At 61.6% G+C, this 14769-nt stretch overlaps 1 protein-coding gene across 1 annotated transcript; it reads left to right on the top strand.

Annotated features, from left to right (window-relative positions):
- The first annotated feature begins 2717 nt into the window (after positions 1-2717).
- On the top strand, positions 2718-14191 carry SHOX (SHOX homeobox). The gene is made up of 5 exons (XM_061408312.1): positions 2718-3007; positions 6784-6992; positions 10981-11038; positions 11267-11355; positions 13946-14191. Exons 1-5 carry the CDS (start codon positions 2725-2727, stop codon positions 14189-14191), a joined length of 885 nt encoding a protein of 294 aa, XP_061264296.1. The 5' UTR covers positions 2718-2724.
- Positions 14192-14769: the final 578 nt, after the last annotated feature.

Raw genomic sequence — 14769 nt, 5'->3', positions numbered from 1 at the left:
AGTGTCGACTGGGAATCAAATATGGGAATCAAAATTGGGGAAGGGGGTGACTTTAACTCTCTCTTGGACTCGAGTTTTTGGATACCCAGGATCACCAGCTGGAGGAGACCCCTGGGAACCGCCTGACCCTAACTCCCAGCAAGTTCCCTCTTGGGTGGGGTTCAAGGTTCCAGGGATGGGGGGCGGCCCTGCTTGGGGGCCTGGGACTTCTCACCCCCTGTTCCCTGCAAGTGAAACTCGGGCCTTGTAAGACCCAGCTACTGTGTGCCCCCCAGAGGAGGCTGGGTCCCCAGGTTGGCCGGGAAGGTCAGGGAGGAGGGGCGCAGGCTGCAGGCCGGGTGTCCCTGGGGAACCGGCCTCCTCACCTGAGGCCTGGAAGAGCTACCCTCCCCTCGGAAGCCTCCAGAAAGGCTCAAGCGGAGGGCCCCGGCCGCTTTGACCCCACTTCCGCGCCTGTCAGTCCACTGTTTCCAGCAAATACCGAGTTCCCTGGTGGGCGGGCCGGGCCCCCGACCGGGCAAACCTGGAGGACGCTCGCAGTGGACCAAGTGACCGCGGGGGCAAACCTGGGGCGCGCGACGCGCCTGCGGCCAGGACTCGGAGCTCCTGGGGCCGCCCCGCGCCCCCACCCCGCGCGCCCCCTCCAGCTCCGGCCGCGGCCTTCGGCGTCTCCCCCAACCCAGCGCAGACCCGCGAGGCGGCTGCATGTTTAATACATGACGGGTATTTGTACTTGTGTGTGATAGGCGCGCGCCTCCGCTTTGATGAGAGCGGCGGCGGTGACAAAGCCCTGTTTGTCAAGTTGCGAGCGCCGCTTTGCCTTTTCGCTTTTGAAGTCCGCGGGGGAGCAGGCCACGGGCCCCCCGCTCCCGCCCCGACTCCCCCCAAATCCTTCCCACCCCCCAGCTCCGTCCGCCGCACGCGGGGCCGAGCCCACCCGGGGCCGCGCGCACGAGCGCCGGGCACAGCGATCCTGCAGGGTGGACCGAGGGCGCAGAGGACCGGACGGAAACCCGGGGGAGAGACTGAGGGGGCGAGGGAGGGCGGCAGCGGGGAGGAAGGGCCTCGGAAGGACGGGGCGAAGGAGAGAAGGAAGCTCTGCTGTGTCTGCATTCCGTCCCCCTCTTCCCCGCCTTCCTGGCCTCCCTCCCCGCAGGTCGAGGCACCCCCCCGTGCGAACTCGACCTTGGCCCTGGGGCTTCACTTTCGTTCCCACCGATGGAAACGCTGGACGCCCAGGGCGCCCCGGATCCTGGGTTCTGGCTCATCGGCGCTTCGAAGGATGAGGAACTGACTCCAGAAAAATTGCAAAACGAACTCCTTCAAAACCCGTAACACTCCCCCAGCCCGCTTTCTACCCCCGTAACCCCTCGTCCCAACTCCCTGGCGGAGGGAAAGGGCGGGTGGAAGGGGCCGCCAGGAGACATGACAGAAAGCAAAAAAAAAAAAAAAAATTTAAGCGGGGAGGGGGCAGAAAAGTCACTTTATTTGCGGACGGAATTTGCATTTTGGAGAACGGATAGCTTGTGTCGCTGCCATGAGTGCAAATGCATTTCGGATTGCAGTTGAGAAAAAGCGAATCCTTTTAAAGCACGTTATAGCGTTCCGAGAGAGGTAGGGTCTGGTCAGGAGAACCAAGACACAAGCAAAAAAAAAAAAAAAAATAGATGTCTCCCCCCCGCCCCCAATAAATCTCTCAGACACCAGGCTGACAGCACGGCTTGAACAAGAAGGCTGCGTCGGTCCGGCGCCCCCAAGGACCGCTGTGTACGAACCGGTTCTCCCAGCGAGGGAGCCGCCGGCTTCTCCGCGTCTGGACTCGCGCGTCCCAGGCAGCCGAGGGCCGCAGGGTCCGTGTCCGGCCCCTCCGAGGTCTCCGAGCCGCTCTGCCCAGCCGCTGCCGCCGCCGCCGCGGAGACTCGGACGCCCACGTTCGCCCTTCCTCGCTGTTTCGGGGTTCTCCAACTGTTCCCCCGATCAGGCCGCGCGCGCGCGCGCACTCTCTCCGGGGGGAGATCCGGCGGGTCCAGCCACGCCGTGCCCAACCGCATCGCCAAGTTGGGAGTCAATTCTCCCCCGTGGGATGGCGCATCAGCGCCGCCGCCCCGGTGTCCCCTCGGTGGCGTCTCGGCGCGGCCACGCCCGGACGCCGCATCCCGCGGGGAACAGATTCGAGGCGCGAGGCTGCGGCGCTCCTCCCGGTACCGGGCCGCCGAGGACGTCTTCACCATCCCCAAACTCCTCCTCGAGTTTCCTTTCCGCCGGCCATTGCGAGAACACGGATACCTGTTCGCGGCGCTGACTCTTTGCGCCCCTGCGCGCGCGCGCTCTCTCTCCATATCCGTCTCTCTCTCTCCCTTCAAAAACGTGATCTTTACCGCTTCACACCAAGGTGCCACAGACGCCAAACAGTGATGAAATCAAAAGAAAACCAATTGCCGGACTGGAGGTGGGGGAGAGAGAGCGCCTCCGCGTGCGCCCGCCGCCGAGCCGCGAGGTGTAATTGCTGCAGACAGAGAGCGTTGGGGGTTGGGCGCAGAGGTAGCCGCGTATAAATAGTGAGATCTCAAATTGAAAGGCATAAATAACAGCAGGAGGGACCTGCCTTCACACGGACGGTCCTCTCCGCGCGCGGGAGGCGTGCGGACCACAGCCCGGCTCCTCGCCAGCCCCGCGGACCCCCGCGGCCCCCCCCCGTTCCCACCCCCACACCCCCAGGCAGCCATGGAAGAACTCACGGCTTTTGTATCCAAATCTTTTGACCAGAAAAGCAAAGACGGCAGCGGCGGCGGCAGCGGCGGCGGCGGCGGCGGCAAGAAAGAGTCCATCACGTACAGGGAAGTTTTGGAGAGCGGACTGGCGCGCTCGCGGGAGCTGGGGGTCTCGGAGTCCAACCTCCACGACATAACGGAGGCCGGCGGCCACTGCCCGGTGCATCTCTTTAAGGACCACGTGGACACCGACAAGGACAAACTGAAGGAGTTCGGTTCGGGGAGGGCGGCGGAAGGTAAGCCGGGCCGGACGCAGGCTCCGGGAGGGGCCCGGAGCTTCCCGTGGCCACCGAGCCCGGCCGTCCGGCGTCTCGCTCTGCGCTGCGCGGAGGCCCCGGGGAGGGGGCGCCGCAAGGGGCTCTTCGTTTCGCCCCCAAAAAGCTGAACGTGACAGCCACGGCTCGGACGCAGAAGGGCCCCGGCCGCCACCCGTCGCCAGGCTTTTCATAAGAAAGAAACCGGCCGGAGAACCGAGGAGGCAGGGGCGGATGGAGGCCCTGGATCCGAGGGCGGGCAGCGGCCCGGGGTCCACGCGCACCGCGTCCCCCGGGGGCTTTGGTATTGGGTGCCAGCGGGCCCTTTCCCCGGATGGAGAGCGAGCCGGGTGTTTGGGCTTACCAAGGCCGGTCGAGGGTAAGGCTGGCGGCCGCGCGCCCGTGTGCCCGCTGGGGTGTCTGTGTGTCCCGGGACGGGCCCCGGTGCTCTCTCCAGGCGCCAGTCGCCTGCCCGTTTCCCCCGCTAGAAATGGGCCGCGTGGGGGACCGCGCCGGCCGGCAGGCGTCGGCCCCTTCCTTCGCCTCTCAGCCCCGGGCCCTCGTAGGCAGAACTTTGCCTTGATGTTGGCTGCCGCGGGGCCCGTGAAATTAAAACCAGCCCTGTGCCCGCAGGTGGTCAGGGTCTGTGCGGGGCAGAAGGGCCCGGGGAGGCTCGGGAACCTCTCTCGCGCGCGCGCGCGGCGGCCCAGACCCCGGCCGTCAGGGCGCCAGCGGGCCCTCCTGCAGGACCCCCATCCTGCGGCTTTTCCTGATATCTCCGAGGCGTTTCGGCGCTGTCCTTGACTGCAGAGGCGGCCAGGAGGGGAGGCTTGTTTACAAGGGTTTTCTCAGCGGGGTCGAGATGGTCCCCACCGGGGGCCGATTTCCATGCAAACAGGGCAGCCGGCAGCTATAAATCAGAGGAATAAAACTGGCTGGTTTCTCAGCGGGGAGCGTTTGAAAGCGTCCGAAGGTCTATATTTCTCATGACAAAGCGAGGAGAAACAGAAGCTTGCCATATGGGGCGTGGGTCCCCGTGTCTTCCTCTTGCAGTGTTGAGAGGGGTCGGCATTGGCGACCCCTGGAAGCCCGTCGATCCCACACTTCGCTGGGGAAGTCCCCGGACGCGGGGCTTCAAGGCTGGCCCAGACTGCCTTTGGAAACCTTGACCTTAGCGGAGGCAGAAGGCTGGCGGAGGCTTAGTCCGGATAAGCCCCCGACCCCGTGAGAGTCCGCGCAGCCTGAGTTGGGATCGTCTTACCTCTGGGGCTAACCCCTTGGCGAGGCCTCACGCACCTGGCCCTATAATTCCTACAAAGACGGTGTGCTTTGATGGAGACGCGGTTGTCTGCCGGCCAGAGTCCCGGTCAGGGCCTACTTTTAATTTACAGCGCCTGGTGACTGACCTCCCGGACCCCTTCACGGCTTCCCCCATCCTCCTTAAAGGCTGAGTTCCCCCTCTGCCTGCCTCGGCTCACCCCTGGACAGTCAGGACAGAAAAACCCTGGCATTCGGCACCTGGAAAGAGGGCAGAGCACAATCGAGGCCTTTTTATTTTCTATTTTAAATAGACAGGAAGAGAAAGACAGGGCTGTAGAAAGTAGAAGCAAGAAAAATCGCAGTTGCCCCTTTCTTGTCTGGCTCTGCAGACCGCCCCCCGAGAAGGGCCGAGCCCCCCTGGCTGAATTGGCAGAATGGAGGGGTAGGAGACGCCTGGGGTGTGGAGAGACACGGAGGTGTTGAGCGCCCGGATCGTGTGGAACCGCTGAGCCTGTGGTTTCTGCAGAGCCTGCCCTGGGTTCTGCAGAACTTTCAAGGCCAGCTTCTCATTCTGGGGTCAAGTCCCTGGGGTTCAGGCTTAAGACACCTGCAGGTCGAGTCAAGGCGGGGCTACCTCTGGGAAAGGATATTTTTCCCTGTGGTGGAGAAGTAGGGAATCCTTGGAAAGGCATTTGTCTCAGGAGGTGAGAGGGCACTGGGTGCCCAGTACCCAGGAGCCTTGAGGAGAGATGTTTCAGGACTCCAGTGCTAGAGAGCATCTTAGGAACCCCCGCTGGGGGACAGGCTGGTTTCACTGATTTTCCCCTGGCCCCACGGAGAATTTGAGTCTTTCCCCCTTTGCAAGTCTTCGGGCTCACGGCTGAGGGCTTCTGCAGTGCTTCTGGACTCTTTTCAGAAGTTGTGGAAGCCCAGACTCTTTGGAGAGAGTTTACGGAAAGCCACTGTCTTCTCCTTGACCCAGAGGGGACATCTGATGAGGGCGTTCGGAGACCTTTCTGCCTGCACCCCCATAGCCCCTATGATCCGAGAAAAAAAACACAAGGGCTGCTGACATGTTGTTCACTCTTTGCAATCTCATGGACTGCGGCATGCCAGGCCTTCCTGTCCATCACCATCTCCCCGAGTTTGGAGTTTGCTCAAACTCATGTCCATGGAGTCGGTGATGCCATCCAAGCATCCCATCCTCTGTCGTCCCCTTCTCCTCCCGCCTTCAGTCTTTCAGCATTGGGTCTTTTGGCTTCCACCAACTCCACGACTGGGGAGCCAACTGTTATTTTCAGTCCTGAGTTTGGTGTGGGCCTGCATTTCCTGGAGGTGGAAAGGAGAGGCGTCTGGGTTTGAATCTGGTTGATCCTGACCTTACTGCCCCCTCCCCCAGCAAATACAGATGCTCCTGTAATTTTTGGACCGAAGAGAGTTTGCACTCCTGGCGTCCTGTTGGAGCCTGAGAATGTGTCCAAGAGTCGGAGGGGCAAAACAGGAAGTCAGGAACCTGTGTTCTTGGGGGAACCGCTAGACGCCTTCCTGTGTGCCTTAAGATATGGCTTTGCCTTCTTGGGGGGGGGGGGGCTTCCCTGGTGGCTCAGACAGTAAAGAATCCACCTGCAATGCCAGAGACCCGGATTTGATCCCTGGGTGGAGAAGATCCCCTGGAGGAAGGCATGGCAACCCACTCCAGTATTCTTGCCTGGAGAATCCCACGGACGGAGGAGCCTGGCGGCTCGCAAAGTCAGACAGGACTGGACTGAGCGACTGTTTTCTTTTCTTCTTTGCTTTGTTGATCAGAGGGAGATGAGGTCCGCCGATTGCCCAGCTCTGTGGTGACCTGGAGGAAGCTCTGGCCTGGCTGGAGCTGCCCCTGTCCTGCTGAGGTTGGTGGGGGGACAGGGGTTCTCCCTGGCCTGGACCCTTAGCCAGGCCTGCGCTCTCCCTGAGCTCTTCGCAGGAGCTCCCGCCAGGGACCCCGTACTTGGGTGACTCTGCCTATGCGTGTTTGACTTAATAATATTTAACACCCCGTTCCCTTTCCAAAAAAAAAAGAGAGAGAGAGAGGAAAGGGTGTGTGTTAGGTTCTGTCAATATGTCAACAGAGGCGAAGTGGATAATTGAGGGAACTGTTCGGAGATTAGGCCAAGATACACCAGCCGTGCCGGGATTCGGAGTCGTTACAAAAGAGCGCGTCTTGCCTGCGAGTTTGCTTTATCGGCTCCACGCAGCTGGGCGTCGGGGCGCGTTGTCCGCCGAGGCCCCGCGCCCCGTGGGCGCACCCAGTGTTCGGCCACGTCGAGCCAAAGCTTCCCGGCGCGCGGCCTGTTCGCAGCGCGCGGGGCCGGTGTTCCCAGCACTCAGGACCGGCGGGCCGGCCCCGGGGAGGTGGGGGCCGGCGGAGGGGCTTTGCGCGGCCCCCGGGGGGCCTGGGGAGCTCGGGCAGGGGCGCGTGGGGGGGACCTCAGCGCTGTGCCCTCGGCCGCCCGTAGGTATCTACGACTGTAAGGACAAGCGCGACGACGTGAAGTCGGAGGACGAGGACGGGCAGACCAAGCTGAAGCAGCGGCGCAGCCGCACCAACTTCACGCTGGAGCAGCTCAACGAGCTGGAGCGGCTCTTCGACGAGACGCACTACCCCGACGCCTTCATGCGCGAGGAGCTCAGCCAACGCCTCGGGCTCTCCGAGGCGCGCGTGCAGGTGAGGCTCGCGCCCCCCGGAGCGCGCCCCCTCGGCCTTGGGGGCGCTTTCCAGGAGCGCGCGGAACCCCGGGGCTGGGGTGGGCGTTCGGAGGCTTCCCCGGGGCCTAGCTCGAGCCTTGCCTGGCACGCTCGCCCTTCTCGTCGAGCGCCCAGGGTGGATGACTGGGGGCGGGGGCTGGAGCTGGGCGTCCGGGGGCATCCCCGGGGTCTCGCGCGCGCCCTACCTGGCAGGCTCGCCCTCCGCATCTCGGTGACTGAGGCTCCTGCCCGCGCGGGGCCGGATTAGCCGGGGCGCCGGGCGGGGACCGGGGAGGGGGCGCGCAGGGGCGGCGACGCGGGCGCATGGAATTGGTGATGTCCCCATCTGGCGAGCCACCGGCTGCTGGGGGGTGGGGTGCGCCCGCACGTGCGCGGGGGAGGGGGCGCTCCCGGGTAATTTGTTGTCTTTTTTTTTTTTAATCTCGGGTTGTTGTAAACGTGGAAGTGAAGCGGACGACTTTATTGATGGGGGAGGGTGGTGGAGACGCCCTTCCTGACGGGCCCCCCCCTCTGCAGGCGCTGCCGACGGCCGGCCCTGCCAGTCCTGCTGGGCTTTTCCGTCGGCGTTGACGGTTCCGGGCAGGACAGCAGAGCCCGAGAGAAGGAAAAGAGGGTCACGGTCCCTGGGCTCCGGGGACTAGTTATTTAAATAAATGGAATTAATGCGGCCAACGGGGGGAGGGGACCGCGTGCAGCCCGGGCTTTGAAAGAACGGCTTTCTTGTAGCTGTAGGATCAACGTCTTTAAACACGACTGGGCTAAGATTGTACGCAGGAAACGAAAACACGGAACGGGTTTTAGAGACAGTGTTTTACAAAAGCTTTCATTTGGGGAGCGAGGGGGAAGGTGTTTGCATTCTGTGTCCTTCCCGTTTCCTCCCTGCCGCCGCGGTAACTGGGGTTTCTTAGGCGGGGATGCCGCAGTCCCCCAGCCTGTCCAGGACTCTCCGTGGCCTGACGCGGTGGTGCAGTCCGCGTCCCTGGGACCGCGGGCCGGCTGGCTCTGGGGACCTCGTCCCCGAGCCCATTTGTCCCGGCGTCTGTGGCCGAGGCGAGGAGGGGCGCGAGGCGGAGGGGGGGGGACTCCTGGCCACCTTTCTCCGTCAAGATGGATGGGGCTGCCCTATATAAATTAATGAAAAGATTAAACTTTTGCTGAAGGGGACATCAACTTTTATGTCATTTCACAGCCTTTCTGCCCGGGATCTGTAATATCTCCCAGGCCTTGATGTACTGTTTCTATAAAAATAAATTACTTGTAATTTAATTCCACACTATTTCTTTCAGTAGTCTATTACTGAATAGCACCTTCGCAGGAGAGACCGAGTTGGCAGAAAATTGCTTCTTGGGTGGCTACAGATCTTGAGAAAAGCCCTGAAAAAAAAAAAAAAAAAAGGTTCAGGGGGCGGATCGGAGGTGGGAAAATGAAAAAAGTGAGGCACAGGCCTATTGATCCAGAGTTGGATTAAAATGTAACGATTGTAAATAATAATAAAAATAAACATGGGGATATAAGAAATGAAATAATTTCCGATTGGCCACGGGGAGAAGCATCTTGTAATAAAGAGAAGGCAGAAAGTGGTCATAAAAACCAATTAGTTAAAACTCGGACCCTGCTGTGCCGAAGCCAGGAAAGGGGGGCGGGGGAAGGTGGACTCAAAAAGGAAGAGACGAAAATGCGCTATATTTTAATCCTGAGTCTGAACTGTTGGGTAATCCTTTTCGGTACAGGCTGTCCTGTGTTGTTAGAGGATAGTGTTTCAATTTAGAGTGGAAATTTGCTGTAAATAAATTGAAGACCCTTTGGAAGCTGGTCCTTATTAACCTTTTATTTTTAGTGCTGTACTGGAAAACTCATATCACCCAGCTGTCAGGGTTATAATCGAAAGTTATGAGACCACGGTGAGGCGCGGGCGGTAATTTAATTACGACAAATATCTTTGGGTTTATGGCGCAGAGCTAAATTAAATGTCATTATTCACTGTCTGTAATGGAAATCAAAAGGAAATCAGATTACAGCATTTGTGAGAGAAATCAGCGAGTGATCCTTAATGAAGAAATAACTGTCTAAAGCAGTGTCGCGTGCTTTACTTAGCATATTCAGGACTAATTGGAATTGATCGTGAATCACCCCAAGACTGATTTATTATCGCCAAACGCAGCGGCTAATTCATCACTTTTATTCTCCGTAATCTTATTTTTTTTTTCTTCTTCCCCCGTGCTGAAGGGAAAGTGAGTTTTCTTTCTTAGATTTAAATAGAATTCTGTTTTCGAGGAAAAAATGCCCTTGGTGGTGGTGGGGGGGGTGGTGGTGGTGCAGAATTTTCGCATCTGGCTCCGAATTTTCACATCCTCTGCTGAGGATGGCCGGGTACCGGACCCCAAGGAGACGGCGGTGTCCAGGAAGGGTCGGAAACCGAGAGCGGTCCCAGTCTCCAGCTGAGTGCAAGGCAGCGGCGATTTGGGGCGGATCATGGGTAGGGAAGGAATCGGAGTGCAGGCTTTGGAAATGCAATCAGGATTTGTGAATCTCCACACATCTTGAGAAGGGGCACGGTTTTGGAAAATTCTTTTTGGAGCAACGGGGCATTCAAATTTGCCAGGCTCCTTGCAGCGTGGCGGGGTGAGCTTTCCTACGCTTGGTGGGGGAGAAGTCAGTTCTGTTAGGACAGGCGGGTCCTAGAGGTCAGCCTTGGATGGAAAACGGGCCCTTAAAAGAGGCTGCGAGGGAAAAGTTCAGGTGTCCTAGAGTCCAGGCTGTGGGAGTTGAGGTTTCCTGGGCAGGCTGGGAGACGGGAGCGGCCCCAGGCCCTGAGCTTGGAGCATCACAGGGTCTCTGACTTCCCCTGAGAGGTGGGGCGTGGTCCGAGTTATCCTGGAGCACCACAGAGGGGACAGAGTGAGAGAGGCTGGAGGGGGAGTTCTGGAGAAAGTCAGGAAGGAAAAAATCAAGTGCTGAGGAACCCAGACGGAGGGGAAGCCCTGGATTCCATCTGCAAGGGGCTGTTTGGAGGAAGGGGGCAGTGAGTGTGGGGAGGACTGGATGGGGCATTGGGGGGGTGTGGGGCTTTACACCCCAATCTTGTCGTCAGGCCTCTGATACTCGTTTGCTTGGGTCTCAACACCCTTTCAGGAGACTCTGAGCCGCTCCAGTTACATTTCCTGTACCTGAAATCCAGGGTCTGCATTTTGTGTGTGTGGGGGCGGGGGGGGGGGTGGTGTGTGCACCAGTCTTTGGGAATCAAGAATGGTCATGACTCTGGGATGTGTAGCTGGGACCCTCCAGGCTTCCAAGGAGCTGGGGCGGATGCCTTGGAGGACTTGGAGGTTCCTGGACCCCAGAGCTTGATTAGGGAGGAGGCTGGTCAGGAGGTGGAAGGTCAAGTTGGACCAGTGGCCTGATGGGCTGGAGTTGGGGCTGCCGGCACAAAACGCTGTAAGGTTCTCCACGGCCACCCAAGGACCTTCTTGGGCTTCCCTGGTGGCTCAGATGGTAAAGAATCCGCCTGCCAATGCAGGAGACCTGAGTTCGATGCCTGGGTGGGGAAGATCCCCTGGAGGAGGGCATGGCAACCCACTCCAGTATCCTTGCCTGGAGAATCCCAAGGACAGAGGAGCCTGGCGGGCTACAGTCCATGGGGTCACAGAGTCAGACAGGACTGAGCGACTAAGCACAGCAGAGAGGACCCCCTGCTCGCTTTCAGTCCTGGATGCTAAGGCTCTAGTCCCACTTAGCTGAGGACACATGTCAGCAGCTCCAGGTGCCCAGTTGCGCTGAGGCTAAGGAGACAGGGGCAGGGGAGGGAGGCCTTGAGGGGGCCCACAGACAGCTTTTTTTGTGGGGGGGGGCGGGAACCCCAAGGGCCTTGCACAGCCTCTGGCGTTGTCTGGAAAGCAGGCTTTGCCTGCGCTCACGATGGGGGTGCACGTGTGTCCGCTCCACCCCAGGTTTGGTTCCAGAACCGGAGAGCCAAATGCCGCAAGCAGGAGAACCAGATGCACAAAGGTGGGTGCCGGGCGGTGGGGGCGGGGGAAGGGGGAGGGCCGAGGATGGGGGTGGGGGCGGCGGGGAGGGGGAGGGCCGAGAATGGAGGGGGGAAGGGGGAGGGCCGAGGATGGGTGGGGGCGGCGGGGAGGCCGCTGAGACGGTGAGGTGGGGGGAGGGCCGAGGGTGGGGGTGGGGGCGCGGGAGGCCGCAGGGCGGAGGGTTCACTTCTCCCGTGCTCGCTCGCAGGCGTGATCCTGGGCACGGCCAGCCACCTGGACGCCTGCAGGGTGGCCCCCTACGTGAACATGGGTGCATTGAGGATGCCTTTCCAACAGGTAGCTTGATTTTGTATTTTTACTTCTCCCCCCGAGGGGAGCCGCCGCCTCCTCTAACCCGCCTGGGGGGAAGAAAGGGGAACCACTTTTTCACAAGGGCGAGATTTATAAACCCATCGTGCTGCGCTGTGTGCATAGTCACACAATCCTGTCCGACTCTTTGCAACCCCATGGACTGCAGCACGCCAGGCTCCGCTGTCCGTGGGATTTTTCCCAGGCAAGAACACTGGAGTGGGTTGTTGCCATGCCCTCTTCCAGGGGATCTTCCCCCGCCAGGAATCGAACCCGGGTCTCCTGCATTACAGGCGAATTCTTTACCACCGAGTCACCAGGGAAGCCCTTTTAACCCGTTGGTGCTTATTAACATCACGCTATAAAAAAAACTCTGGAGAGTTCTGTTTGAGGGACGACTAGAACAGAAAGACACATTTTTTTTTTTTTTTTTTACGAAAGTCAGAGGGGAAAATAAAAAATGCTCCCCACCCAGGAAGCGCCCACTCGCTCGGTGCCTGATCGGGACGGAGGTGGTGTGTGTCCCATTCGTGAGGACATTTTTCTGCAGCCAGCCTGGCCTCTCTGCATCTCAGTGGCGCGGAGGGGGGAGTGATCCTTGCCCTCGCACCTCAAGAGTCGGGGGTGCGCGGAGGGGGGAGTCGAGCCCAGCTGCCAGCAGGGCAGGCAGTCCTGTGCAAGGAGGGGGGCAGGTGGGGACAGAGGCCCTCGGAGTCCAGGTGTTCCGGGGCCGCCCCACCGCCCCTGGTCTGGAGCAGCCTCTGGTGGGCGGCGGGAGCAGCGTGGCGGGACCTGCGGGGGGAGCTGGGCTAGAGGGGGCGCCCCTGCTGCTGCGGGAGGGGGCCGGGCCCAGCATGGGGGCGGGGGCCTGCACGCTGGTGGGCGGGCGTGGGGGGACCCAGCGTGGGGGTGGGAGCCCCAGCGTTGGGGGGGAGCGTGCACGCTGGTGGGCGGGCGTCAGGGGGATGGGGGCCCAGCGTGGGGGCGGGGGCCTGCACGCTGTGGGGGGTGGGGGGAGGGGCCCAGGGGGGTCCGGCATGGCGCGGCGGCGGCCCAGCATGGGGGGTGGGAGCGTGCACGCTGGGGGTTGTCTCTGCGCCTGTGGGTGCTGAGGGCCGCGAGGTCTGAGGGTCTGATCTGGCCTGCAGGGCTGTCTAGGCGTGACAGCGTGGGGGGCCGTCTCACAATGGAGGGTCGTGTAGCGGTGACACCGGGGGTATTCCAGGGGCGACAGCGTGGGGGGCCGTCTCGCCATGGAGGATCGTTTAGGGGTGACACTGTGGTTTGGGCTGGGAACTCCCGTGGGGCTGAAGGCAGGGAGGGAGTCCGGGGCTGTGGGCCGGGGAAGGGCCGGCACCCTGCTCCCTCGGATCCCGCCCCCAACCTCCAGGGCGGGGCCCCTCGCCCCCCAGCATCCCTGCCCAGGCCTGTAACGGCTATTACAGGGGCCGCTGCCCAGGCGTGGGGTCAGCGTTGGGCCCTCTGAAATGAGACCACTGGGAGCTCGAAGACTTGGCTGTGCTCTTTTTGGAAGTGGGTGGTCACTTCCTCCTCCTGACCCAGGGATCGAACCCTGGTCTCCTGCACTACAGGCAGATTCTTTACCATCTGAGCCACCAGGGAAGCCCATATAAGTTGGAACTTTGCTCTGCATTTTTTACAAAATGCTGTGGCTCAGACGGTAAACGGTCTTTTGGAAGATTCCCAGACTCTGGCCCATGGGAAGGGGGCTGTGTATGTGTGTGGGCCGCGGAGCGGGGTGGTGGGAGTGGTGGAGGCCTGAGCTATAGGCAGGACCCTGAGTCCAGGGGCGTGTCAGACCATCAGCTGAGGGTCGGGTGAGGAGGGGGTACCAGGTGTAGACACCCGGATGCTGAGGTGGGCCCGGGGATCTGTGCAGATCCCCCAGCTCCTTGGGGGTGGGAAAGCCCCCCTCCCCAAAACAGCCAGTGACTCCCATCCAGACATCAGGTGTCCAGAGAACAGTGGGTGGTGGTCCCCTGGTGGGGGGGGGGGATGGTCCCCTAGTCTGGGGGGGTGGTCCTCCTGGTAGGACAGGCAACGACCCCCATCTGGACAGTGGGTGTCCAGAGGACAGTGGGTCGCGGTCTGCTGGTGGTGGTGGGGGGGTGGTCCCCTGGTGGGGTGGTGGTTCTCTGGTCTGGGGGGGTTTCCTCGGGTCAGGAAAACACCCCTTAGAATAGGCAATGACCTCCATCCCGACACCGGGTGTCCACAGGACAGTTGGGTGGTGTTCCCCTTGTCTGGGGGGTGTCCTCGAGGCAGGAAAGCACCCCTTAGAACAGGCAATGACCTTCATCCAGACAACCGTGTGTCCACAGGACAGTTGGGTGGTGGTCCCCTGGTGGGTGGTCCCTTGGTTAGGGGTGGTGCCCTGGTCTGGGGAGGGGTCCTCGGGGCAGGAAAGCGCCCCCCCGCCCAGAACACGCAGTGACTCCCATCCGGACACACCGGCTGTCCGGAGGACCGTGGGAGGTGGTCCCCTGGTTTGGGGGGGTCCTCGGTGCGGGAGAGCGCTCCCCCCACGAGTCCTGACTGTGCGGCTCTCCCACCCCAGGTTCAGGCACAACTACAGCTGGAAGGCGTGGCGCACGCGCACCCGCACCTCCACCCACACCTGGCGGCACACGCGCCCTACCTGATGTTCCCGCCGCCGCCCTTCGGGCTGCCCATCGCCTCCCTGGCCGAGTCGGCCTCGGCCGCCGCCGTCGTGGCCGCCGCGGCGAAGAGCAACAGCAAAAACTCCAGTATCGCCGACCTAAGGCTGAAGGCGCGCAAGCACGCGGAGGCCCTGGGGCTCTGACCCGCCGGCCCGCCGCCCCGCGCGCGCCCCGGGCCACGCCACCCCGTGCATCCCTCCGTCCGTCAGTCCGTCCGTCCGCGGCGTCCTGCACTCTACCCCTCCGCTCCCCGCACCGCCCCCCACTCTCCGCCTCGCCGGGCCGCACGGACACCTCGGAGCCAGGGAGCAGCGAACTCCCCGCGCCGGGGCCGCCCTGGGAGATCCCTCTCCACCCCCTGCAGGCCTCGGGAGGGGACATCGGGGAGCGCACGGCACCTCCAGGACCTCGCGGAGACCGTCGCGGGGGCGGGAAGAGCGAGCAGGGGACGGTTGGACCACCCCAACTCGGCCCCCTCTTCGGGCGGTCCGTGCGTCCTGGGACGACCCTCGGCCACTTGGAGCTGCCCTGCGACCTCTCCTGCGGCTGCCAGTTCCCACCCTGTGCATGCGGCCTGCGCCACACGCCTTTCCAAGATCTCAGTCTAGGAAACAGGAAAAAAAAAAAAAAAAAGGTCTGGGGCTGGTCTCCTCTGAAGATGCCAACGCTTGGATGCGCGCGGTTTTATTCACTGCCACGGACGGAAAAGTTTCATCCGAGG

The sequence above is a fragment of the Bos javanicus genome, chromosome X, assembly GCF_032452875.1.
Source record: "Bos javanicus breed banteng chromosome X, ARS-OSU_banteng_1.0, whole genome shotgun sequence".
NCBI lineage: Eukaryota > Metazoa > Chordata > Mammalia > Artiodactyla > Bovidae > Bos > Bos javanicus.
Note: the sequence above shows the minus strand (reverse complement) of the source record. Positions and strands in the feature narration are given on the sequence as shown.